Consider the following 27,349-nt stretch of genomic DNA (forward strand, 5'->3'; position numbering starts at 1 on the left):
CAGGTCTGGACCAGGTGAACCTTCAGTCTCCATGAGGGGGCGGAGTCTCCAGGACTGAAGGTGGAGCTGGTTCATAAAAGAGGAGCTTGATAACTGAAGGCTCTGGCTCCTCCTACTTTAGACTCTTGGGACCACAAGTAGCCCCGCCTCTAGTGAGGCAACTCTCTAGTGGGGTAATATGGTACTACAAGCTCTCTAGTGGGGCAATATGGTACGACAAGCTCCTTAAGATATGATGGTGCATCACCAATCAAGGCTTTGTAGGTTAAGAGAATAATTTTAAATATGATTCTTGATTTTACAGGGAGCCAGTGCAGAGAGGCTAGTGCAGGAGTGATGTGACCTTAAGAGATTTATAGAGCAGCCTGATAATAAGGAGTTCACCTAAGAGACTTATAGAGCAGCCTGATAATAAGGAGTTGACCTAAGAGACTTATAGAGCAGCCTGATAATAAGGAGTTGACCTAAGAGACTTATAGAGCAGCCTGATAATAAGGAGTTGACTTAAGAGACTTATAGAGCAGCCTGATAATAAGGAGTTGACCTAAGAGACTTATAGAGCAGCCTGATAATAAGGAGTTGCAGTAATCCAAACTAGAAGTAACAACGTGTGAACCAGTTTTTCTGCATCTTTTTGAGACAAGATGTGCCTGATTTTTTAAATATTACGTAGATGAAAGAATGCAGTCCTTGAGATTTGCTTTACGTGGGAGTTAAAGGACAAGTCCCGATCAAAGATAACGCCGAGATTCTTTACAGTGGTGTTGGATGCTAGAGCAATGACATCTACAGAAACCACATCACCAGATAATTGATCTCTGAGGTGCTCAGGGCCGATTAAAATTACTTCAGTTTTGTCTGCGTTTAACATCAAGAAGTTACTGAGTTAGTTGTGTAGCGGCGTTCCGTCGTTGTTTTCTTAATCCGCTAAAGAGCTGCAGACACAATGAGTTTCCTCTCACGCGCATGACAGGAGACCGTTCATTTCCTTTTCTTTCGATTTTATTTTAAACAGCAAAAAACACTGACAAAGTATACAAATAATAAACGTTCAAAACGATCTCATGGTCTTACGGTAAAAAAACTATATCTCTCATGTCTAATGCGGCTCTGCTCTTACACCTGTTGCCGTCATGACGTCATTAAATAGCCTGGCCCGAGCGTCAGTCATTAACATAAAGATCTTTCAATGTATTTAACTTATAATTCCTCCACCGTGAGCATAATTCTAAATATTAAATTATAAACAATTCTGAAACTTAAATATACTAAAAACACACTTGTGGCTCTTACAAGTTGGTCTCCTCTGGTTTGATCGATAGATATAGTTGAGTATCATCTGCATAACAATGAAAGTTTATGGAGTGTTTCCTGATAATATTGCCCAAAGGAAGCATGTATAAGGTAAATAAAAGTGGTCCAAGCACAGAACCTTGTGGAACTCCGTGACTAACGTTGGTGGTCATCGAGGCTACTGGGTTCTAATAAGACCAGAACAGAGATGAGTCCTCTATCAGCACTAAGGTCTAACAAGACCAGTCCAGAGATGAGTCCTCTATCAGCACTAAGGTCTAACAAGACCAGTCCAGAGATGAGTCCTCTATCAGCACTAAGGTCTAACAAGACCAGTCCAGAGATGAGTCCTCTATCAGCACTAAGGTCTAACAAGACCAGTCCAGAGATGAGTCCTCTATCAGCACTAAGGTCTAACAAGACCAGTACAGAGAGGAGTCCTCTATCAGCACTAAGGTCTAACAAGACCAGTACAGAGAGGAGTCCTCTATCAGGACTAAGGTCTAACAAGACCAGGACAGAGAGGAGTCCTCTATCAGCACTAAGGTCTAACTAGACCAGTACAGAGATGAGTCCTCTATCAGCACTAAGGTCTAACAAGACCAGTACAGAGATGAGTCCTCTATCAGCACTAAGGTCTAACAAGACCAGTACAGAGATGAGTCCTCTATCAGGACTAAGGTCTAACTAGACCAGGACAGAGATGAGTCCTCTATCAGCACTAAGGTCTAACAAGACCAGTCCAGAGAGGAGTCCTCTATCAGCACTAAGGTCTAACAAGACCAGTCCAGAGATGAGTCCTCTATCAGCACTAAGGTCTAACAAGACCAGGACAGAGAGGAGTCCTCTATCAGGACTAAGGTCTAACAAGACCAGTACAGAGAGGAGTCCTCTATCAGGACTAAGGTCTAACAAGACCAGTACAGAGATGAGTCCTTTATCTGCTGCCATTAAGAGGTCATTTGTAGTTTCCTCCAGTGCCGTCTCGGTGCTGTGGTGTTTTCTAAATCCTGACTGAAACTCCTCAAATAAACTATTATGATGTAGAAAGTCACACAACTGATTTGCGACCACTTTCTCAAGGATCTTGGAGAGGAAGGGGAGGTTAGAGATCGGTCTGTAGTTAGCCAACACCTCTGGATCCAGAGCGGCTTCTTCAGGAGAGGTTTAATAACAGCCACTTTGAAGGAGTGTGGTACGTGGCCTGTTAGCAGAGACACATTGATCATATCTATAGAGATAACCTCACTACTACACTACTATGGCCGTAGTCTTCCCTTCTACACTACTATGACCTCTGACAGGACCATCCCCAGTTCTCCTATGATAAATTCCTCCATCAGGTCTATGTCAGTGTTAGACTGAGGTTGAAGTGATAATCTTTTCATTAAATCAATCTGAGAAGTGGAAGACTTTGATTTGGCTCACGGCTTGTCATTCAGGGGTGATGGTGGGTCCCCCAGCAGGACCATTGAGACCTCTGGTGTCAAGAACCCTTCACCGCTGCTTAACTGGCACTCAGCCCTGATCAGAAAGGTTGCTGATGTGTAAAGTGGCTCAATGTTGTGAGGACGCAGGTCTTGCTTTGGACCAATGCTCCGCCCACTGGTTTGAGGTGCATGAGAACCGGTTTCAGCGTCCGAGGGAACCTCCTCCCTCAACAGCATATGAGCTGTAATGTGGACCCACTGCATGGATCTCTCTCGTGCTCTACCCAGTATCACGACTCGGGGAGCAGCAGCGGTACCGACTCTGTTCACCGCAACCAGGCAACTTCGTGGTCGTGAAGGACTTTCGGCATAAACACTGGAACTCCAAACAGGGACAAGGACCATTCCAGACAAACTATGTCTGTTCCCTAAAAATGCCAAGAGTTCTTTAAAGTACTTTTCCACATTTAGAGTGAACGGTGAAGGTTTGAGTCCGAGACCTGACGATAACAACCATGTATCATCACAACACGTGCAGAAAATAATCACAGAAACATCTTTCAAACTATAACTAAGTTTATTTACCGTAACAATACTGATCCAATTCAATAATATTAGAGAACACAAAATGTCTTATACAATTACAAGCATACGGGACTCGGAGGTCCGTAGAACACCCAATGACAAGTTCACAGTGCAGGTAAAGGTAAACAAGACGAACACGGTTACAAACACACCGCCACCTCTCGGCCCAGATCAGAGCCTCTTCCTGGAGATCTCTTCGTAGTGGTTACTGGGTTTCTAGGACTTGTTCAGCAGTTTCTCCTGCTTAGGATCGGAGACCGTGACCACGCTGAAGATGAGTCGGGAGCTCTGAGGCCATGGTTCTCTGGCGGGGATCGGTGGATAGAGTCCTCCCGGTTGGACGTGAGTCACTGCCCCAGGACAGGGAGGTCGGAACCTCAATGTCTTGTGAAGGAGGGAGTGGAACTAATGTCAACTTGATCAACACCACTAAAGGGAGTTCTCTGCTGTGTGACTTGCCATGTGCAGCTTCCGTTCCCTATTGCACTGAAATGTTTCTATCCTGTGTGAGATAACATGTGTTTCTTCAGACTTCCCTTTACAGTGAAACCTTTCCCACACTCTGAGCAGCGAAATGGTTTCTCTTCTGTGTGAGTCAACATGTGTGCCTGCACAGATGATTGCTTTATAAAGGATTTGTTACAGACGGAGCAGCTGAAAGGCTTCTCTCCTGTGTGGATAAGCATGTGTTTCTTCAGGCTTCCCCTGATAGTGAACCCTTTACCGCAATCAGAGCAGCGGAACGGTTTCTCTCCCGTGTGAGTTATCATGTGGACCTCTAAATGTCCCCTCCGGGTAAAATCTTTACCGCACTCTGAGCAGCTGAACGGCTTCTCTCCCTTGTGAGTTAATGTGTGTATCTGTAGATTTCCCCTGCGTGTGAAATACTTCTTACAGATGGAACAGCTGAAAAGCTTCTCTGCTGCGTGAGTAAACATGTGTCTCTGCAAAGACGACTGCTGCAAGAAGGCCGTGTCGCAGACGGCGCAGCTGAAGGGTTTCTCTCCCGTGTGAGTCAACATGTGTCTCTGGACACTCGCGTCGTGTGTGAACGTTTTCTTACAGACGGGGCAGCTGAACAGTTTCGCCCCTGTGTGAGTTATCATGTGTCTGTGTAAATGTTCGCCTCGTGTAAACGATGCTGTGCAGACGGAGCAGCGGAACGGTTTCTCTCCCGTGTGGATCAACATGTGTCTCTGGACACTGCAACTATTTTTAAACTGTTTCTTACAGACGGCGCAGCTGAACGGTTTCTCTCCTGTGTGAGACGTCATATGGACGTTTAAATTCCCCCTGTGGAGAAAGTTTTTATGACAAACTGAACAACGGAAAGGCTTCTCTCCCGTGTGACTCAACATGTGGGTCTTTAAATTTCCCCTGTGTGTAAAAGTTTTATCACAAACTGAGCAACGTAATGGTCTCCTCACTGGGTGACTTGAGAGGTGAGAACTACATGTTGGATCTTCATCATTCAGAGAGTTAGAACCAGACTGAGGGTCTCTGGTCTCCTTCCAGTCATCAGGTTCAGTAGACTCTCCAGCCCTCTTACCAGTACCTGGTCCTGACTTCCTGTCTAGTTCTGGTCCTCCACAGTCCTCTTCATCAGATTCCATTTCCATCAGTTCAGTCAGACTTTGATGAAGATGAGAGGACTGAGCGTCCTCTTCTTCCTCTTCTTCCTCTTCATCATCTTCACTCTTCACAGTGAATGAAGTGAATGAGAAATTGAGACCACCCTCTTCCAGACCTTGAAGCTGCTCTCCCTCCTGATTGGTCCAGAGGTCCTCCTGGTCCTCTTTTATGTGGGGGGGCTCTGGGTCCTCCTGGTCCTCTTTAATGTGGGGGGGCTCTGGGTCCTCCTGGTCCTCTTTAATGTGGGGGGGCTCTGGGTCCTCCTGGTCCTCTTTAATGTGGGGGGGCTCTGGGTCCTCCTGTTCTTCTTTAATGTGTGGGGGTTCTAGGTCCTCCTGGTCCTCTATCATGTGTGGGGGTTCTAGGTCCTCCATCATGTGTGGGGGTTCTAGGTCCTCCTGGTCCTCTATCATGTGTGGGGGTTCTAGGTCCTCCTGGTCCTCTATCATGTGTGGAGGTTCTAGGTCCTCCTGGTCCTCTATCATGTGTGGGGGTTCTGGGTCCTCCTGGTCCTCTATCATGTGTGGGGGTTCTAGGTCCTCCTGGTCCTCTATCATGTGTGGGGGTTCTAGGTCCTCCTGGTCCTCTATCATGTGTGGGGGTTCTAGGTCCTCCTGGTCCTCTATCATGTGTGGGGGTTCTGGGTCGTCCTGGTCTAGACTGGAGCTCCAGGCCTGCTGCTCAGGGGGACCCTCTACTTGAACCACTGACAGCTGCTGGACTTCTGTGGAGAATAATAAAATGCATTCATACATCTTAGAACCCTCAACCAGTGAAATGATCAAATTAGATTATGCAATAAAACACCATTAGTCTAACCAAGAGAATATAAACTAAGATTAACAATTTTGGAAGATTAGGGAAAACTTTTCATCCCCTAGTGACGTCGTTTCAAGAAATATTCTGGCGTACTTCTACTGACCAGCAGGAGGCGACGTCTCACTTGTTTTATTCCCTAAACTAAGACACGGCGACAACCATAATCCAAGATGGCGACGGCAAATCTTAGTTTAGCGTAGCTGCCTCAGTGTAGCTAGCCAGGCTAACCGGCACTTCATAGAGAAACGCACGCCGCCGTGGGTTCAAGTACAAGACACGGATGTGAGATGAAGACCCGATGAAGCTCGGCTAGCAAGGACATCCACGTAAAGCGGCCACGGTTGGAGGTTGCCGTCAGAGCGTCAGCGGGGAGCAGCGGCCATGACGGAGATGAGCCGGTGAGACTTCTGCCCAGCCGCTTGAGCAAGGCAGCTTTTCCACTGCGGGAAAGTCGGATAATGCTGCCGTTAAGAGACTCGGCGAGGCATTTGGACAGAGAGGGTTTACGGGCCACTTCAGAGCCGGTCCGGGAGCGAGCTCGGAGGTACACGGCGCAGACGTGAGTCGACTGAGACGGTGTGTGTACCCATAGACTGAGACGGTGTGTGTACCCATAGACTGAGACGGTGTGTGTGTGTGTGTGTGCACCCATAGACTGAGACGGTGTGTGTGTGTGTGCACCCATAGACTGAGACGGTGTGTGTGTGTGTGTACCCATAGACTGAGACGGTGTGTGTGCACCCATAGACAGACGGTGTGTGTGTGTGTGCACCCATAGACAGACGGTGTGTGTGTGTGCACCCATAGACTGAGACGGTGTGTGTGTACCCATAGACTGAGACGGTGTGTGTGTGTGCACCCATAGACAGACGGTGTGTGTGTGTGCACCCATAGACTGAGACGGTGTGTGTGTGTGCACCCATAGACTGAGACGGTGTGTGTGTGTGCACCCATAGACAGACGGTGTGTGTGTGTGCACCCATAGACTGAGACTGTGTGTGTGTGTGCACCCATAGACTGAGACTGTGTGTGTGTGCACCCATAGACTGAGACTGTGTGTGTGTGTGTGCACCCATAGACTGGGACGGTGTGTGTGTGTGTGTGCACCCATAGACTGGGACGGTGTGTGTGTGTGTGTGCACCCATAGACTGAGACGGTGTGTGTGTGTGTGTGCACCCATAGACTGAGACGGTGTGTGTGTGTGTGTGCACCCATAGACTGAGACGGTGTGTGTGTGTGTGTGCACCCATAGACTGGGACGGTGTGTGTGTGTGTGCACCCATAGACTGGGACGGTGTGTGTGCACCCATAGACTGGGACGGTGTGTGTGTGTGTGTGCACCCATAGACTGAGACGGTGTGTGTGTGTGCACCCATAGACTGACAGTGTGTGTTTGTGTGCACCCATAGACTCACTGTGTGTGTGTGTGTGTGCACCCATAGACTGAGACGGTGTGTGTGTGTGTGTGTGCACCCATAGACTGGGACAGTGATCACTCAAACGTCATTGTTTGAATCATCTAACCAAATATCAAAAGGTCAGTCAGTTATTAGATCTTTCAGAGACCAGAGGAGACGAGACCAGAGGAGAGACCAGAGGAGACGAGAGAGGAGACCAGAGAGGAGACCAGAGGAGACGAGGATGGACAAACTACTTCTGAGCGTCATCGTGTCAGGCAAGACTTCTACATTATGATAATACCGTTTCATAGTTTGTTCCTCTCACTTTCCCTTCTTTATTCTTATTTTTTACTTTAATGTAAAATGAGAATTTGAATTAGTGAGTTAAGTTATAAATATTAAATGTAATCAATAAACTATTTAGCCATGGCTTTAAGCAAAATCCAGCAATAAAATACTTTCCCTTGTTTAATATTTGGATCTGTATGAGGGTATCGCCAATAATATGAGGGGGGTCAGTAACACTATATATATATACCTTTATTTACTTACTTGTATTTATTAAATGCATTTATCTTGTTGTTGATGTTCCATGTGTATCTTTGTGTATATGTCATATCTGTGAGTTGTCCTGGTCTTCACGTCACTTTGGGATTTTTAAATGAATACCTAGAAAAACAACTCAACTTGTCCCCCAGGTCTGAGCTCCGCCTCCCGGCTGCTGGACGTCACGACCGTGTTCACCATGAGCTGAAGACCAGGGCACCGCAGAGAGGACCACAAGGACCTGGCCTCCATACGAGACCTGGAGACCCTGGTGGACTTCAGCAGAACGGTCGACTATGTGAGTTCTCAAATAATTGCTGTGATTGGTTAAAAGGTCTGATGGGAGGGGCTAAATATACATTACAAATATGTGCTAAAGATGCTAAAAAGATGGATTTGTTCACTTGTTGGATGTTGCCTTGTGCTCATTAATACAGTCCCGCTGGGTTGCTACATCAAAGCATTGTGTCTCTGCAGAAATAAAACCCGTTTCCAAGTTTTACGTGAACCTGAATATTGTTTTAAGATTTGAAATAACTGAAAACCCGTCCTTGAAAAGTTTTGTAATTCAGACTCATCCTCGGTATCAAGACTGCAAACGGGAAGTAAAAATATCTGAAAGTATTTCTTTATATCACAATGAAATATTGCATCCAGCGAGCCTGGAGAGGACTGAACAGCAGCTGGAGGTGATGACTGTCAGACACAAGCTTCTACAGACCCGGGGAGACGGAGTTCAGAGGATGGAAGCCTGGACAGCTTCTGAAGAGAAGAACCGTAAACATGCATCATCCAGATGAGGGACGGATCTAGGGCTGCAACAACGAATCGATAAAAATCGATTATTAAAATAGTTGCCAACGAATTTCATTATCGATTCGTTGTGTCGCGCGATTATTACGGCGCTCAATAAGTCACGGAGTATAAACAAAGTTGATTTGAGCGCAGAGCGGCGCAGGAGAAACAAGAGCGGAGCGAGAGACGGAAGGCTGCGTTGTGAGAGCCAATCAGCGCTGAGCTGCTCCTCTGTTGATGAATCTAATTGGCTGCTGCTGCTCACGTGGCGCTGGAAGGGGAAGTCATTCACGTAGTCGGAGACATTCACGGAGCTGAGTGCGCCTCCGGGTGACGTCATGACCCCAGACACCAGGGCGCTACATGTCACGATGTGTGTGGCATTTCCACAAGAGGATAACGTAGAAAACGTGGTTATTTATTCCGTGGCGGATAGCGGAAAATATTTTTCCACGGAGAAAGGCAACGGAGATAAGCCACGCCCCCACTCGCTGTGAGCGCTGCGCGTGCAGACAACATTTAACGGAGCAGAGCAGCGTGCGCTCTGATCGCTCTTTTAATGAAGTATCGATACTAAAAATATGCTAAATCACATCGTTTTTAACGTACGGGTACTTTGTTAGCATCGCTACACCGTGCAGCGTGACAGCAGCAGATGCAGCGGACTAACATTCAAGCTAACCTAACTTCCCAAACGCTGTGGACATCTGAACGCTGATTGGCCGAGACGCGACACGTCCCATCAAAGATGTTTTATTGTGAAGAGCACCACTTCACATTTTTTCCGCGTCTCACTGCAATCTCAACGGCAGCGGGCCAGGTGAAAAAATAATGAATGGGAACGCGTCTCTGATATTGTTCAGGGGGCGGGGCCACATGGGGACCACTGCTCAGGAGAGGAAAGCTGTCAGTCTGTTTGTGACGGTTCATCACCATGGTGACCAGTGAACAGGTTCATCACCATGACCAGTGAACAGGTTAATCACCATGGTGACCAGTGAACAGGTTCATCCTCATGACCAATGAACAGGTTCATCCTCATGACCAATGAACAGGTTCATCACCATGGTGACCAGTGAACAGGTTAATCACATGCTGACCAGTGAACAGGTTCATCACCATGGTGACCAGTGAACAGGTTCATCACATGCTGACCAGTGAACAGGTTCATCACCATGGTGACCAGTGAACAGGTTCATCACATGGTGACCAGTGAACAGGTTCATCACCATGGTGACCAGTGAACAGGTTCATCACCATGGTGACCAGTGAACAGGTTCATCACCATGGTGACCAGTGAACAGGTTCATCCTCATGACCAATGAACAGGTTCATCACCATGGTGACCAGTGAACAGGTTAATCACATGCTGACCAGTGAACAGGTTCATCACCATGGTGACCAGTGAACAGGTTCATGACATGCTGACCAGTGAACAGGTTCATCACATGCTGACCAGTGAACAGGTTCATCACCATGGTGACCAGTGAACAGGTTCATCACCATGGCAGGGTTTTTCCTGCATAGAGAACATTTGGGCGTGCGCCTACTCCGTTTTCCCGAGCGCCTATGACAAATCCCGAGCGCCTAAGGCAAAAAAAAGTCTGCGATGAAAAAAAAAAAAGAGAAATAAAAAATTCATCACGTGCATGTCAGCGAATATGTTCTCAATAGTATGTTTCAAGTCCCGGTTCAACCCTCGTTCTGTTTGGATCAATAGTAATCGAGTTCAGTGTTTCCCCTCGGTTTCCAGCTTCAGGGGGGCGGGACCTGTAGACGAACAGCGTGTATTTTGCATTCTTGTCTGTACATTCTAAATACTACTGTTGTTGAGTCACGGAATGCAATTTAAGGATGTTTTCAGCCGAGAAGTTAGTAGTTTAAGCATCAAATCTGTGGTCGGTTTATCGAGATTCAGCCTAATAAGGATATGCGACGCAGATTTGAGGTCCTGCTCGCGGGACCACTGAGCTCCGGGCGGTCAGCGCGCTGTGTGGCCGCCAAGCGCAGCCTGATCTCGGCAGGACTTTTTTAAATGCTCCGCTGGCTCTGACGTCTCCGTAGCGGCTAAACATTTTTGTCACTTAAATTTTTTATTTGTTTAATGATATAAACATAAAACAAGTACAGAAATGTCAGACATAAACATAAACATATATATACACCCATATACATACCCATACACACACACAGACATACATACATATACACACGCATACACACACACACACACACACATACCCTCCCCTCCTCCAAAACACACCCAAAAAAAGAACAACAACAACAAAAAACAACCCCGGCACCCCCTTAATTATCTTTTACTTGTAAGTGTGTATACACTACCCTGCCTCTGCATTTGCAATCCCCTCAAAATCCAAATCTTACCCCTGAGTATTTGACCCCTCCTCTAATTAGTAATGAAAGCCATCAGACTTTTCCATGCTTGGTCAGTTTGGCTTGAACTGTTCTTCATCCTGGCAATCATACTTTCAAAAGCAGCCGTCTCCGTCATGAGTTTGAGCCAGTCTGTGAGCGTGGCCGTATGTGGGCTCTTCCAGTTTCTCAGGATAAGCCTTGCTGCCACCATGAAGCCTGTTAGTGACAGTCTGATCTCTGCGTTGGTGAGGCCTGGTGGCACCAGTGACGTGTCCCCTAATAAACACAGTTGTGGGGATTCTGGTAAAGGCCGCTTGAGCCACCCTTCTAATGTCTTTAGCACTGCCTTCCATAAAGGCCACACATTGGAGCACTCCCACATAGCATGTAGAAAAGTGCCCATTTCTATATTACATTTCCAACAATTATGATCTTGCCTCAATCCCATTTTATACAGTTTCAGAGGTGTAAAATAATATCTGTGTACAATTTTATAGTGAGTAAACTTGCTTCTTGCATCCCTTGTAGCCCAGCCTACATTTGATATTATTTCTTGCCATACATCTCCCCTTATCTCAGTCCGAAGATCTTTTTGCCATACTAGTCTCAGTCCATCGCACATTCCAACTTGAATATTCGAAAATTTTCGGTAAAATATTGAGGCAGATTGTTGGGTACGGGAAGCATTTAGGAACTCCTGAATCTTATTCTCTTCTTTCTTTTCTATTTTCAGTCCGAACCCAGCCCCCATGCTACTCCTCAACTGTAAATACTTCCAGAAATCCCCCTTCTCATCTAAATTAAACGTTTCTTTAAGGTCCTCAAATGATTTAAATGAGCCATCTCTGTAGAGATCTTTGATGACATGTACTCCTTTTGCCAGCCATGTATCCCATATAAATACTTTTTTCCCTAAGCAGATGTGAGGGTTATTCCAAGTGGAGGAATAGCTTTGTTTATATTGAGAAATCCCCAGAATCTTATGTGCCCTTGCCCATGCCCACTTGGAGTGTTGTACTACTTGATTTCTTTGGTCGGTTTCCGTTGTGTGTTTCTGAGATAGCAAGTCCATAACCTGGAGTGGAAAGGCCAATTCCCCTTCCATCTTTACCCATGCCGGATTAGATTCATAATTTGCCCAGTGCCGTGCAATTTTATGTATTTCGAATGCAATGCTATATAATTCCATATTTGGAAGAGCCAATCCCCCATTATCTCTTGAGGCCCAGAGCTTTTTCATACTAATTCTAGGCGTTTTGTTATTCCATAAAAATGTTTTACAAAGCTGGTTATATTGTTTAATGATCTCCTCGGAGATGGTTACTGGTATCATCATAGAGATGTAATTAAATTGTGGAGCGACCACCATCTTAATGATATTAATCTTTCCCCATAAGGTAAGATTTAACACTTTCCATTTATCAAAGTTAGTCCTAATTTTTTTAATTAAAGGAAGCATATTAAGAGATTATATTTTCTATGTCTGAGCACAGCCTAATACCCAAATATTTTAGTCCCCTTGGGATCCATTTAAACTGGGATGAATCGACCGTTGATAGAATGCATCCTCTTGATATCAGCATGCATTCAGACTTTTGCCAATTTATTTTGTAACCTGATATTTTTGAGAAGGACTCAATTGTGGATAAAACATTAGGGATTGACATCAAAGGATCCTTGATCAATAATAAAATGTCATCTGCATACATAAACATTTTATGTTCCTCTTCCCCTTGTACGACCCCCTTAATACCCGCATCTGTCCTTATTGCAATAGCCAAAGGCTCTAAGAATAGTGTGAAGAGTAGGGGACTTAGAGGGTCTCCCTGTTTGGTACCTCGCTCTAAATTAAAAAAGGGGGATATCATTCCATTTGTCATCACTGCTGCTCGTGGATTTGAATAAATTACGTTTACCCATTTCACAAATGTTTCCCCAAACCCAAATCGTTTAAGAGTATATCGCAAAAAGTTCCACTCCACCCTATCAAATGCCTTTTGGGCATCCAAGGAGAATGCAGCTATGGGAGTGGTTTCCCCCTGATTAAGCTGTATAAGATGTAGCAGACGTCTGACGTTGTCTGCAGATGATCTTCCCTTTATAAATCCTACTTGATCAGAATGTATTAAGCGTGGTAGGATATTTTCTAGCCTCATTGCTAAAATTTTTGTTAGGATTTTGCAGTCTACATTAATTAAGCTCACAGGTCTATAACTTCCTGGTTCGGTCGGATCTTTATATTTTTTAACAATCAAAGATATCAGGGCTTCGTTATATGTTCCTGGTAGGTCTCCTAATGATAATGATTCCTCATAAACCGTTGTCAGGATGGGAGCCAATTTATCGACATATTTTTTATAATATTCGGCGGGAAAGCCATCTAGCCCAGGTGATTTTCCAGGCTTCATGAGAGCGATAGCAGACTTGACCTCTTCTACTGTTATGGGGCTGTCCAAACAGTTTTTCTGATCCATAGATATCTCTGAGAGGTTTATTTTAGAGAAGAATGTCTCATAATCATCCACTTCTGGATCAGCCTCCGATTTATAGAGTTCACTATAAAAACTTGCATATATCCTATTGATTTCCTTTGTATTTTTCATCAGTTTCCCCATTTCATTTGTAACCGCTGGTATAGCATAACTTGCCTCTTTTTGTTTGAGTTGTCTGGCTAATAATTTCCCAGATTTTTCACCACTCTTATAGAAATTACTTTTTAGCCTAAATAGGGCATACTGTGCTTTTTTATGATATATTTCATTTAATTTAAATTTGAGATCACACCATTATTTAAGCAGTAAATCAGTGTGACTTGTGGACAGGGTTTTTTCTAAATCTTTGAGCTGAGATTCTAGAGCACTTAAAATGTTAACTTCCTCTCTTTTTTTCCGACTGGAATAAGCTATTATTAGGGTCCGAGCGACAGACGAAGTCTGACCGAGAGGAACCTATTGAAATTGTTAGGGGTCTGACCGAGAGGAACCTATTGAAATTGTTAGGGGTATTATTAGGGTCCGGTCTGACCGAGAGGAACCTATTGAAATTGTTAGGGGTATTATTATTATTCTTCTTCTTCTTATTATTCCACTTTTTTATTTTTGAACATTGGGCGCATATTGGGGGTATGTATCATATCCCAAAACTCACCAAATTTGGCAAGCTTGTCAGGCTTGGTGAAAATAGCCAGATGACAACGACGTCATTGCTTTCAAAATTGCTCTCTAGCGCCACCTGTAAATTTGACGACGCCCCTCACCCAGTATGTTCAAATGACTAGCCTTTTTTTTCACAAGTCCACTTGGACCTGCTCTACAAAAAAGCCTCTCAGTACCCTAAGCTCCGCCTACTTAAATTTTCCACCATATTTTTTTTGGTGAAAAACACATCCGAGGCGTTTACCGACATACGGGTCCAATTCAAACCAAACCTATTGGAGATAATGATTATGGAAGCTACATCATCTAAGATCTATCATCCTTTTTCAAATATATCATTGTGGTAAGGATCTATGGCCCAACGAACATTTTAGGGGCGTGTCCTGTTTTGTAATGCTCATAACTTCAACACTATTGGGAGAAAAAAATAACAGACTGTCATGATATGTGCAGAAGGGAGCCTGAAACATTCATAGCAAATTTCGTGCAATTTGAACTGTAGGGGGCGCTACAATAATTCACCAAAGTTGGCCGTTTTTGGCGTTTTTCGCTTGATTTGGCCCTTTTCCACTTTTTCCCCATCGATTATTTCTCCCACAAAACGCCAACAGAATCGGCTAAAAATCAGTTTTATAGAATCTCAAGACTTGAATAATGAACACTGTGAAAAAAAACGGACTTTTCGTCGGTAGGAAATTTTCGGTTTTTTACTGCCAATAATTTTGTACTTTCTGTGATTTCTTTATGTTAAAAACTATTGCTTAAACTCATCCAATACTAACGCAAAAAATCAGGTGTGATGCCAGTCAAGGCCTGAACACATTCACACGAAGAAACAAGCACATTTCTTGGAGGAACACCTATTGATCACCTATTGAGAAGTAAAATAACCAAATTTTTCTGCCCAAAATAATGTGAGCTCCTACGGCTGCCTGTAAACCAGCTGGCTCATAGCTCACCATGATAAGTGTTGGTCTGGACACCTGGAGATGTGTGTTTGATTCCAAGACAAGGCAGCTTTTTTTCATCACTTTTTTTTTTTACATTGAATTTACATGACGTGATCTCTACTTCACGTAGGGACACACGACGCATGCATATGTTCACGTAGTTAAAGCGCCACCTAGTGGCTCAACTGTACTTCCTTCAGTCCGCCCCAAATTTGTTTGACTAGCCCGTTATTTAGAATGGAATAAGAACTCTCTCTATCTCTTTTTCCTTCTCTCTCTCTCTCTTTTTCTCTCTCTTCTCTCTCTCTTCTCTCTCTCTCTCTCTCCTCTCTCTCTCCTCTCTCTCTCCTCTCTCTTCCATGACGTGGTCTATACTTCACGTAGGGACACATGACGCATGAATATGTTCACGTAGTTAAAGCGCCACCTAGTGGCTGAACTGGACTTTGTCGAATCCGCCCCAAACTTGTCGCTCGTTACAAGTCACGGCCCGTGTCGAGTCCGACCGGCCGCGGTCTCGGCGCCGGCCTCGGCGCCCGGCTCGGCGCCCGGCTCCTCGGCTGGCTCCCCGACCAGCGGGTGAGCGAGGACCCGTTCGACGCTGCTTGCAGCTTTAATTATTATTCTTATTCCGCTTCTTATTTTTGAACATTGGGCGCATATTGGGGGTATGTATCATATCCCAAAACTCACCAAATTTGGCAAGCTTGTCAGGCTTGGTGAAAATAGCCGGATGACAACGACGTCGAAATTCGGCTTTAAAAATTGCTCTCAGCGCCACCTGTAAATTTGACCGGCGCCCTCACCCAGTATGTTCAAATGACTAGCTTTTTTTTTCACAAGTCCACTTGGACCTGCTCTACAAAAAAGCCTCTCAGTACCCTAAGCTCCGCCTACTTAAATTTTCCACCATATTTTTTTTGGTGAAAAACACATCAGAGGCGTTTGTTCCGACATACGGGGTCCAATTCAAACCAAACCTATTGGAGATAATGATTATGGAAGCTACATCATCTAAGATCTATCATCCCTTTCCAAATATATTATTGTGGTAAGGATCTATGGCCCAACGAACATTTTAGGGGCGTGTCCTGTTTTGAAATGCTCATAACTTCAACACTATTGGGAGAAAAAAATAACAGACTGTCAGGATATGTGCAGAAGGGAGCCTGAAACATTCACAGCAAATTTCGTGCAATTTGAACCGTAGGGGGCGCTACAATAATTCACCAAAGTTGGCCGTTTTTTGCCGTTTTTTGCTTGATTTGGCCCTTTTCCACTTTTTCCCCATCGATTATTTCTCCCACAAAACGCCAACAGAATCGGCTAAAAATCAGTTTTATAGAATCTCAAGACTTGAATAATGAACACTGTGAAAAAAAACGGACTTTTCGTCGGTAGAAAATTTACACTTTTTTACTGCCAATAATTTTTTACTTTCTGTGATTTCTTTATGTTAAAAACTATTACTTAAACTCATCCAATACTTCCCAGAAAAATCATGTGTGATGCCAGTCAAGGCCCGAACACATTCACACGAAGAAACAAGCACATTTCTTCCAGGAACACCTATTGATCACCTATTGAAAAGTAAAATAACCATAATTTATTCACTTTCACGATAGGCTTGCTTCTCTTAGTCGGTCAATCAGATCGGCTTCAAATTTGTAACACACAATCCAAACATTGTCATGATGTCTGCCCACAAAGCATTTTACGTTCGGTGTTACACTATTGCCGTGGCAACCCATTCTTCGCATCAAACAACGAAGGGGCTTTGGAGGGACTAAACATGCTCCCTGTGAAAATACCCTTGGCAAACATATTAAGAATCAAAGATGTAGTTACCAGATAGGATTTTTATTCTTCAAAAATGGTAATTTGATCCATAGCGCCACCTACAATATTCAATTAGGCAGCCCCGGTGCTACGTTTGACCTACATGTATAACGCTGCGTAGGTATATGTAACACAAGTAGACGGAAAGAAAAGTCTCTTGGCACCATGCTCTAAACTGTACCAGATGTCGCCAATATTGATTTCTGTTTCACTCTGTGCAAATCTCCTCTCATTTCCACACAGGTACATTCACCTGCGTTTCATACTCCAGGCCAGCAGGTGGCGGTAATGCACCAAATATATGGATGCAAACTGCTGTTTAGAGAAGAAGAAGAAGAAGAAGAACGCAGCTGCGGGCCTGGTCTGCAGTCTGCTCCGTCTGAGACGGTAAGCATTTTAAATGTATTACAATGAACTACAATCCAACGATAATTAGTCATGGCAGTCTCTTGTTCACATGACCGCTGTAAAATCCACCGTGTTTATCCGGTGCTCTTTCTCCGTGTGTGATTGTCACAGGTTACTCAATGCTATGCTACACGAGGAGCTCCATGCTAATGCGACCCTCCATTCAAATATATAATGGTTTCTCCTGTTCGCCAGTCGGCATGAACACATAAATACTGTGGATATTACGTTACATAACCGCAGTGAAAGAACGGTAAACTCTTAACAGAGTCACGGTGTGTCTTTGAATTCACGTCACGTTATAAATGTGTTCTGATGAAGCTTGAAGATGCATGCAGTTAATATTCATGTAGCTATTTAACTGCTCCACATCCATTTGAAAGAATAATTACTGTTTACTTTGCATATTACGGCTGTCATACAACATATACTCAATTCATACATGAAGTGTTATTAGAGATTAAACTACCAGCAGCTTATTAAAACTAGGAGTGATGCTTAAGTTTATTACTTCTTCTTGAGCCATTTATTTTAATTCAGAATTCTAATGAGTATATGGTAAATATTATTTACCTACTCTTTAAGAATATTAATACCATTTGGTGTTATTAACCTGTATATTGTTTACGAGATCTGTATACTTTCATCAGCAATGTTAGAACCAGAGTGTGATGAAGTTTTTAATTACATAGTATAATCATATTCTGACTAGAAGGATCTGACATTGAGATGTAAAGTGTGCTCATCAAAATCACTGCACATAGACACACATCAGATGTTGATTGCTGTACTAACCTCCGGTGTCCTGCTGTTCATCTCTATTGCAGACACTATGGAGATGTTTGGACTGCAGTATAATGAGCATGGTTGCCCCCAGTTCCTGTGGACTGGGACCAGCACAGGACCAAGACTGCCCGACCTCCTCCAGAGCAGTGCATCCACTGCACAGTCATCGTAATGGTGCGCAGTATTAATTATTAATATTATGAAAATATTTGATTTTTTTTTTATAGCAAATCTGTAACTTTCTTTAAAAAAATTACACTGCAGTCTTGTTATTGGTGACCTCAGCTAGGCCCAGAATTATTTTCATGAGATATCACCATGGATTTCGAATGAATTCAATTTAAAGCTAGCGTAAAATAAATATTATTAATATTATGACAATATTTGAATTTTATTTAAAGCAAATCCGTTACTTTCTTGTTTATTCTGTTTCTTTATAGGACGTGGCACTAAGGAGGATTGTCCAGCCGCAGGTTTGTTATGTTATTGTGCTTTGAAGTTTATGAATCATACCAGTATTTGCTTATTGAAGAGACCAATTGACACCATTATTGTTTCTGCAATTTTGTTTTCCAGATGACGCTGAAGAACCGTTACAAGCCGCTAACACCAGTCTGCTTCAGCAGCTTGGTTGAAATGGAGATTGGATGATGCACTGTGCCCAACTAATCATACACGTGATGCCTTGAGAGGTCGGGATCAGATTGTGAGTACTCCTGTTTTCCTGATCCGATGTGAGGTCAAAGGTCAGGGATGTCTATGTGTCCAGATTGTAATGCACTTCGAGACAAATTTGTAAATTGTGAAAATGGGCTATACAAATAAACTGAATTGAATTGAGACGTCAGTGCACAACTCAAGACGACAAGCATTTATGCATTTTACATGGAATAGCGGTCTATACTTCACGCCGGGATACACGCATGAATATGTTCACGTAGTTAAAGCGCCACCTAGTGGCTGAACTGGACTTTGTCGAATCAAACTTGTCGCCGTTACAAGTCGCCGAGTCGAGTCCGACCGGCGCGGCCGGGTCCTCGGCGCCGGCTCCTCGGCGCCGGCTCCCCCGACCGGCGCGGGTGAGCGAGGACCCGTTCGACGCTGCTTGCAGCTTTAATTTTCCCCCTTATATAAGCTTTGGAGGCCTCCCATACTGTTCCAACTTTATCTGTTGAACCAGTGTTCCACAGAAAGAAATTGTCAAGTTCCTCTATCATTAAATTGCTAAATCCTGGATCCTGGAAAAGAGATAGCGGCTAAACATGAGATATAATTAGGTTTTGGAGGATCTAAAGAGCACAACGAGTTTATTATTTATTAAAAGATAACGTTACGTCAATTTGACTGAGATTCATAACTTCATATTGTAGCGACCCTGGGTCAGAATGGAAAGCTCCGAGACGTTTTATAGTTATTACCGTTTATTCGGGAACAAGTACCAGGCTACTGTGGGCGGAGTATACGCCAAACGACAGTGAACACCGCAACACATTCTACTCCACTGTAAAGTATTTTACAGTGAATAATTGGAGTAAATTCATGAACAAGAACAGTTGATGTGGTGACGTCACACGACCAGAAAGACCGTCCTGCGTCCTCGAGTCTGGACTACCAAGACCAGACTCCAAGAAAACACGAGTCTGTACTCAGTGTACTTGGAATTGATAAACGGCTGAAGTCAAAGAGCTGTCTAGGCTAACTTCTGCAAATGGTTAGCTGAGCGAGCTTCAGCTTCATGTGCCAGGCAGAAATAGTAGAGCACAACACACCAGGTGCATCACACTCCGGTGACCAATCATGCTTTAGACAGAGGTTCGGACCGCCCAGCTCATTTGAATATACGACACGTAAATGTCACACATAAATAAATGAAGAAATACGTGTGGACACAAACAGAGAAATAAATAAATGAAGAAATACAGAAATGTATAAATATATTTATGTAATGATGTCCTGTTGATTTATAACTTATATTTATTCATTCCTGTATTTATACATTTATTTAAGCATTTATTTATTTATTCCCATATTTATTCATGCATTTATTTATGTATTTATTCATACGTAAGTCATTTTAAGTCCTCCATTGCCAGCTGCTGATCACTCACTCAACAGCCCGATTGCATGAATAGATGGTGCGCGCGTAGCGCGCCAACATTTTTTTTGGGAGCACCGAAGACCCATTTTGACCCAGGAAAAACCCTGCATGGTGACCAGTGAACAGGTTCATCCACATGGTGACCAGTGAGCATGTTCATCCTCATGACCAGTGAACAGGTTCATCACATGCTGACCAGTGAACAGGTTCATCACCATGGTGACCAGTGGATCTCCAGGACCTTTCCATGACTTTAAACCAAATTTCCATGATTAAACATTTTGTGAAAACTCTGTCTATACGTGACAAAGTGAGAAGATATAGTATTTAAAATAACAATGAGAATTCCAAAGCATACCGTATATATACCGTGTAAATTAACATTTGAAAAAAACAAATTTGAATTACTTTTCCAAATATTTTGGGATTTTATTTTTTCCAATTACTTTTCTAGGCCTGCTAATAGCCATTTAAAAATTCCATGACTTTTCCAGGTTTTCCATGACCGTACGGACCCTGTTTTGAATAAAGGGTTAAAATTAAAGTTTTGGGTTTTTTATCAGATTAATCGATAAAATAATCAACCGATTAATCGATTATCAAAATAATCGTTAGTTGCAGCCCTAGACGGATCCACGTCGTCTGAGAGATGAACATGAAGTCACTCTGCTTCCAGAGAACTTTCATCTACAGTTGGTACTGCTGTCCCCTGTGGACTAAAGTGGTAGTGTTGGTTCTGCTGCCCCCTGTGGACTAAAGTAGTAGTGTTGGTTCTGGTGCCCCCTGTGGACTAAAGTAGTTGTGTTGGTTCTGGCACCCCCTGTGAACTAAGGTGGTAGTGTTGGTTCTGGCGCCCCCTGTGGACTAAGTTGGTAGTGTTGGTTCTGGCACCCCCTGTGAACTAAAGTGGTAGTGTTGGTTCTGGTGCCCCCTGTGGACTAAGTTGGTAGTGTTGGTTCTGGCACCCCCTGTGGACTAAAGTGGTAGTGTTGGTGCTGGCGCCCCCTGTGGACTAAAGTGGTAGTGTTGGTTCTGGTGCCCCCTGTGGACTAAGGTGGTAGTGTTGGTTCTGCTGCCCCCCTGTGGACTAAAGTGGTAGTGTTGGTTCTGGCGCCCCCTGTGGACTAAAGTGGTAGTGTTGGTTCTGGCGCCCCCTGTGGACTAAAGTGGTAGTGTTGGTTCTGGCGCCCCCTGTGGACTAAAGTGGTAGTGTTGGTTCTGGTGCCCCCTGTGGTCTAAAGTGGTAGTGTTGGTTCTGCTGCCCCCTGTGGACTAAAGTGGTAGTGTTGGTTCTGGCGCCCCCTGTGGACTAAAGTGGTAGTGTTGGTTCTGGTGCCCCCTGTGGACTAAAGTGGTAGTGTTGGTTCTGGTGCCCCCTGTGGACTAAAGTGGTCGTGTTGGTTCTGCTGCCCCCTGTGGACTAAAGTGGTAGTGTTGGTTCTGGCGCCCCCTGTGGACTAAAGTGGTAGTGTTGGTTCTGGCACCCCCTGTGGACTAAAGCTCATGTAGAGATGATGACAGTTGGTGTGTGCTAGGTTGGGTCAAACCATCTTGATATGGGAGGGAAACTGGAGTTTCAGGATAATTACTTGAACTTACTCTTATGTTTTATTGATTAAATAATAATGTAATGTAGTTTTTGAATGGATGCCAATTTTAAAGATGTCATATACTCCCTATGGTACGCGTACCCCCATTGCTATAAAACATCAGGACTAGACTGAGGTCTATAGAGAACCAGGATTACACTGAGACTGGTTCAGGACCAGTTAAAGTTGTTCACGGTTTCTTGAACTCGTCTTCATGAAGGTCCTTTAAGGCAGATCAAAGTGCTGATTCAGCCGGTTTGTATCCTGTCTGTTGGAGAGACACGAGCTCTGATGTCTGCATGAATGTGGGACTCAATGGCCGCCGGCATGTTCACACAGCTCCGTGTCGACTCCTCCTTCATGCTGAGATTCATCCAGCAACAATAAACTGGTCCGCTCTGGTTCCTCTACTCAGCCCCTCACTCTGCTCGAGCTTCAGGGCCCAGAGAGACGTTTGTCCTCGTTAACACCACCATGACGTGGCCCGAGGCCCAGAGCTCCTGCAGAGAACACCACACAGACCTGGCCATGGTGAGGAACACGGGGGACCAGATGGTCCGCAATCTGGTCCCCCAGGAGGAGAAGTCTGGATCCGCCTTTTCAGGGAAGGATGGACGTGGTCTGATGGAAGTGACTCCTCATTTAGGAACTGGAACCCGCATGAGCCGGCAGTTCCTCTGGTTGTGCGGCAGACTTCAGTGCCGATGAACTCTGGGAGAACCTGGACTGTAACTTCGAGTCAGCGTTCATCTGCTACAGAGGATCACCCGGTCTCTAAAGGTGGACTGAGGGTTCATTCATTTGCAGAACAAAAAATAGCACAAAACATCCAAATAGATCAAAAATGAATTCTATAAATATCAAGTTATTGATATAAAACACGTGAAGCAACAACGCTAATGCTAAGTCCATGCTAAGCTAAGCTACGGTGTTCTTGCATCAGCCTCATTTAAAGTTCAGGACGATGGGAAATTACCATACTTTTCTTTTGGATCATTTAAAGTGCTAAACATTCAAGGATGTTGAACATCATGAGCCAGACGTCTTGTGACTGATGATGTCCAGTGGTTCCCCGACCATTATAACAGGGTGGCGGCCTGTTAAGCAGGAGGTAAGGGAACAAGTCTAGTGAAGAGTCCTTCTAGAGCTTCACATGAGGACAGAGAGAAAGGAAGGAAGAAGGAGGTAAGGGAACAAGTCTAGTGAAGAGTCCTTCAAGAGCTTCACATGAGGACAGAGAGAAAGGAAGGAAGAAGGAGGTAAGGGAACAAGTCTAGTGAAGAGTCCTTCTAGAGCTTCACATGAGGACAGAGAGAAAGTAAGCAGGAGGTAAGGGAACAAGTCGAGTGAAGAGTCCTTCTAGAGCTTCACATGAGGACAGAGAGAGGAAGGAAGCAGGAGGTAAGGGAACAAGTCTAGTGAAGAGTCCTTCTAGAGCTTCACATGAGGACAGAGAGAGGAAGGAAGCAGGAGGTAAGGGAACAAGTCGAGTGAAGAGTCCTTCTAGAGCTTCACATGAGGACAGAGAGAGGAAGGAAGCAGGAGGTAAGGGAACAAGTCTAGTGAAGAGTCCTTCTAGAGCTTCACATGAGGACAGAGAGGGAAAGGATGCAGGAGGTAAGGGAACCAGTCTAGTGAAGTGTCCTTCTAGAGCTTCACATGAGGACAGAGAGAGGAAGGAAGCAGGAGGTAAGGGAACCAGTCTAGTGAAGTGTCCTTCTAGAGCTTCACATGAGGACAGAGAGAGGAAGGAAGCAGGAGGTAAGGGAACAAGTCGAGTGAAGAGTCCTTCTAGAGCTTCACATGAGGACAGAGAGGGAAAGGATGCAGGAGGTAAGGGAACCAGTCTAGTGAAGAGTCCTTCTAGAGCTTCACATGAGGACAGAGAGGGAAATGATGCAGGAGGTAAGGGAACCAGTCTAGTGAAGAGTCATTCTAGAGCTTCACATGAGGACAGAGAGGGAAAGGATGCAGGAGGTAAGGGAACCAGTCTAGTGAAGAGTCCTTCCCTCCTTGTTTCAGCTCAAACAGAGGCTGGAGGACCAGGGGCTGAACGGCGACATCAAGCTGAGCTGGAGGAAGCAGTCGGATGGAGAAGTCTTCCACAAGGAAGAGAAGAGATGAGCTGTAATGTTCTTTCACTCCTCTGGTTCTCCTCCTCTTCCTCCCTTTCTTCTTCCTCTCCATCAATGGTAGAAGGAGCCAAAGGCCCCAGGACAGAGCCCTTGCTGTGAAGGACCCGTCTCCCTCTCCTCGTCCTTTAGACTCTTACTCCACTGCATCGACCTGTCCGCTGTAGTTTATCCTCTCGATGCCATCAGGGTTCTAACGGGTTCTTCCTGAAGGGCTGAGGTTCTGCTACTGACATGCTAATGAGTCATAAGGATCCAATAGCATGTGTTTATTATAGTTTAGCCCTCTAAAAGAGTTTATTCTGCATAACGAGAGCTTTTACATTCTCAGTAGTTTGTCCATAACTCTGAATGTAGCTCTCTTATGAGTGATGCTGTGTTCATCGTTATGATGCCTCAATACAACATGAGGATGATCTTCCTGCTCCACCAGTTCTTCATGTTCTTCAGCTCAAATAGAGTCTGATGACTGGAAGAAGAACCGCTTCACTGCAGCGTTGCCGTTTCTCTTCTAGTGGAACAGGATTCTGTTTCAGGAGAACTCTTCATCACCGACCGTCCAGCTGAAGGACCTGAACCACATGTCTCTGGTCGGCATGGATCATCATGCCCAGGACCACCCGAGTGGTAAAACAGGTCTAACAAAGACCAGAGAGCAGGTCCTCGGTCCGGTCTGTGGTCTAGTTCAGGAAGACCTTTCAGGGAGGACCCGGTTACTGGAACCAAACTCCCGGAGAGCAGAACCTAACGACCAGAATCAGAGCGACGCAAGTCAACGACAGGAAGGGTTCGACTGTCATAGAGCACAGGCTTCTATACAACCAGAGTCACCGCCCCCTGGTGGTCAGGAGAGATAATGCAGCTTTAACACATGAAGCATAGACTTCTATACAACCAGAGGAGTCGCCCCCGGTGGTCAGGAGAGAGAATGCAGCTTTAACACATGACGCATAGACTTCTATACAACCAGAGTAGCAGCCCCCTGGTGGTCAGGAGAGGGAATGTCGGTTCAACACATGACGCATAGACTTCTATACAACCAGAGGAGCCCCTGGTGGTCAGGAGAGAGAATGCAGCTTTAACACATGAAGCATAGACTTCTATACAACCAGAGGAGTCATCCCCTGTATGAGTCATGAATACACTGCACGTTCTCATCTCCTGTTCTATGAGCCAACCTGCTCTTGGTATGCAACCCTTCTTGTGATGTGTTGGGACTATTTGCAGAGCTGCCAACTTTTCAAAAAACCTTGGAGTGAGACTTTGTCGGGGGTGACCAAAATATTGCCGCGCACGCAGCCACACACGGTGGCTCAAATATCAGGACATTTGAATTAATGTGGTGTTGTCCCCATGCTGTCCCCGTGTTGTCCCCGTGTTGTACCCATGCTGTCCCCATGTTGTCCCCATGTTGTCCCCATGCTGTCCCCATGTTGTCCCCATGCTGTCCCCATGTTGTCCCCATGTTGTCCCCATGCTGTCCCCATGTTGTACCCATGTTGTCCCCATGTTGTCCCCATGTTCTCCCCATGTTGTACCCATGCTGTCCCCATGTTGTCCCCATGTTGTCCCCATGTTGTACCCATGCTGTCCCCATGCTGTCCCCATGTTGTACCCATGTTGTACCCATGTTGTACCCATGTTGTACCCATGTTGTCCCATGTTGTCCCCATGCTGTCCCCATGCTGTCCCCATGTTGTCTCCATGTTGTACCCATGTTGTACCCATGTTGTACCCATGCTGTCCCCATGCTGTCCCCATGTTGTACCCATGCTGTCCCCATGCTGTACCCATGTTGTCCCCATGCTGTCCCCATGCTGTCCCCATGCTGTACCCATGTTGTCCCCATGCTGTCCCCATGTTGTCCCCATGTTGTCCCCATGTTGTACCCATGTTGTACCCATGTTGTCCCCATGTTGTACCCATGTTGTACCCATGTTGTACCCATGTTGTACCCATGTTGTACCCATGTTGTCCCCATGTTGTCCCCATGTTGTCCCCATGTTGTCCCCATGTTGTTCCCTGCATTCTGGCCTGGCAAAGGTCTTTTACGAGGTATCTTTGCTACCTTAAAGAATTTAAATGTTTTTTAATAACTCTACTCTCATTTACAAAAACATGCCTAATTCTATTGCACAACTGTCCTGTCTTTATGTTAAATTCTTTATAATACATCTTACTTGTTCAAAGAGCTGTTTTGAAATTTTTTGAGAGGGTCCTTTTCCTAGGCCTGCAAATAAAGTGATAAATGCTATGTGGGCAGCCTTAATAAACAATGCTCTGATGTGTTGAGCATGCAGGATACCAAGAGGTTAACACGATGCTCTCCTGCTGCTCCTTATGACAGCTGAGTTTACATCACCACACAAAATCACACGCACAAACACAACACATTATTGCAAGATTTAAAGTTTAAGAGAGTGAGAACTTAATTGAACCACATGTCATTAACAGGGCTCTTACGTTTTGAAGACAGGCAAGAGTGACATATCTATCCAGGATGCTTTATTTTCATTGGTTGTGTGGCGTGAGAGCGTGAAAACATGCAAAAGCGTGTGTCACACGGCGAAACCGTGAGAGTTGGTAGCTCTGCATTTGATTGAAATACAGAGCGGAGTGATATCAGAGGGGGCGCGCAGTCAGCAGGCCGCACAGTCTGTGTTATGCTAATGTTGAGCTAATACAGTTAGCCAAAGAAACAACAGCCTCAAAAACGTATTCCATACTTTATACCACAAAGATGCTGTTCCATGAACCAACCTGCTCGTTGTATCCGGACTTCCGGGTTGAACACGGCGTCCAGCAGTTTCCGTTGTCGCTCGTTCTCCTCTTGAGAACTACAAAGTTCCTCCTCGTACTCTGCTATCGTTCTTTCAAACAGCCCACATATCTCCTGCGCAGCCGCAGTGAGTCGCTGGTTGACGAAACATCTCAGCATTTGGACTTTAGACATTTCCCCCCAACGACAGAAACGTTTTCTCCACTCAAAGTCCGTCACAAAGCCCGTTTCCTCTCCTTTAAACTGGGACTAGCGCTGTTAGCATGCTAAGCTAACTTCAATGTCTTTGTAGCGGGAGATGAGTCCGAGGAACAACATCCAGAACCAAAGGAGAACCTCTAGAAGTCCATTCAGAGGTTTATCCAGACATACAGAGACTCTGCTGGGTCAGGACTGAAGGAGCTAACTGACACTTTACCACCGCAGTGACGAAGAGACGCTGCTGCTGCCGACGGGAGGCGCCATCTTGTGAGTGGAGACCGGAACAGCGGCCGCTTGCGGAGGGACCTTCAAAATAAGAGCCTGGGAAGCTTCTACGTGGATTTCATTGCATACGTGGTGGGTAACTTCCGAAATAAAAGCCCTTACATTGATACAAATAATAGATAATTATTAATTTATTAACTTCTTAACAGTGTTGGAAAGAGACAACTCAAGCTATTGTTTTGTAACATTTATTTGTTTCTGTAGAATACAACAAAATAATGAATTATCTTAATAATTTTCTGCATCTCTG

The 27,349-nt window shown here is 44.8% G+C and overlaps 1 protein-coding gene across 1 annotated transcript; it reads right to left on the bottom strand.

The window, feature by feature from the left end:
• Positions 1 to 3,281: 3,281 nt before the first annotated feature.
• LOC130212647 (oocyte zinc finger protein XlCOF22-like) lies at positions 3,282 to 27,065 on the bottom strand. Its single transcript, XM_056443785.1, has 2 exons — positions 26,595 to 27,065; positions 3,282 to 5,664 (listed from the first exon to the last, which is right to left on the bottom strand). Exons 1-2 carry the CDS (start codon positions 26,785 to 26,787, stop codon positions 3,806 to 3,808), a joined length of 2,052 nt encoding a protein of 683 aa, XP_056299760.1. The 5' UTR covers positions 26,788 to 27,065; the 3' UTR covers positions 3,282 to 3,805.
• Between the last annotated feature and the right edge of the window lie 284 nt (positions 27,066 to 27,349).

The sequence above is a fragment of the Pseudoliparis swirei genome, chromosome 1, assembly GCF_029220125.1.
Source record: "Pseudoliparis swirei isolate HS2019 ecotype Mariana Trench chromosome 1, NWPU_hadal_v1, whole genome shotgun sequence".
NCBI classification, from domain to species: Eukaryota; Metazoa; Chordata; class Actinopteri; order Perciformes; family Liparidae; genus Pseudoliparis; species Pseudoliparis swirei.

Coding starts and splice junctions, on each gene's coding strand:
- LOC130212647 (XM_056443785.1), bottom strand. CDS start 26,787: ATGTCTAAAGTCCAAATGCTGAGATGTTTCGTCAACCAGCGACTCACT. Junction 5,665..26,594: donor AGTCCGGATACAACGAGCAG/GTTGGTTCATGG, acceptor TATTCTCCACAG/AAGTCCAGCAGCTGTCAGTG.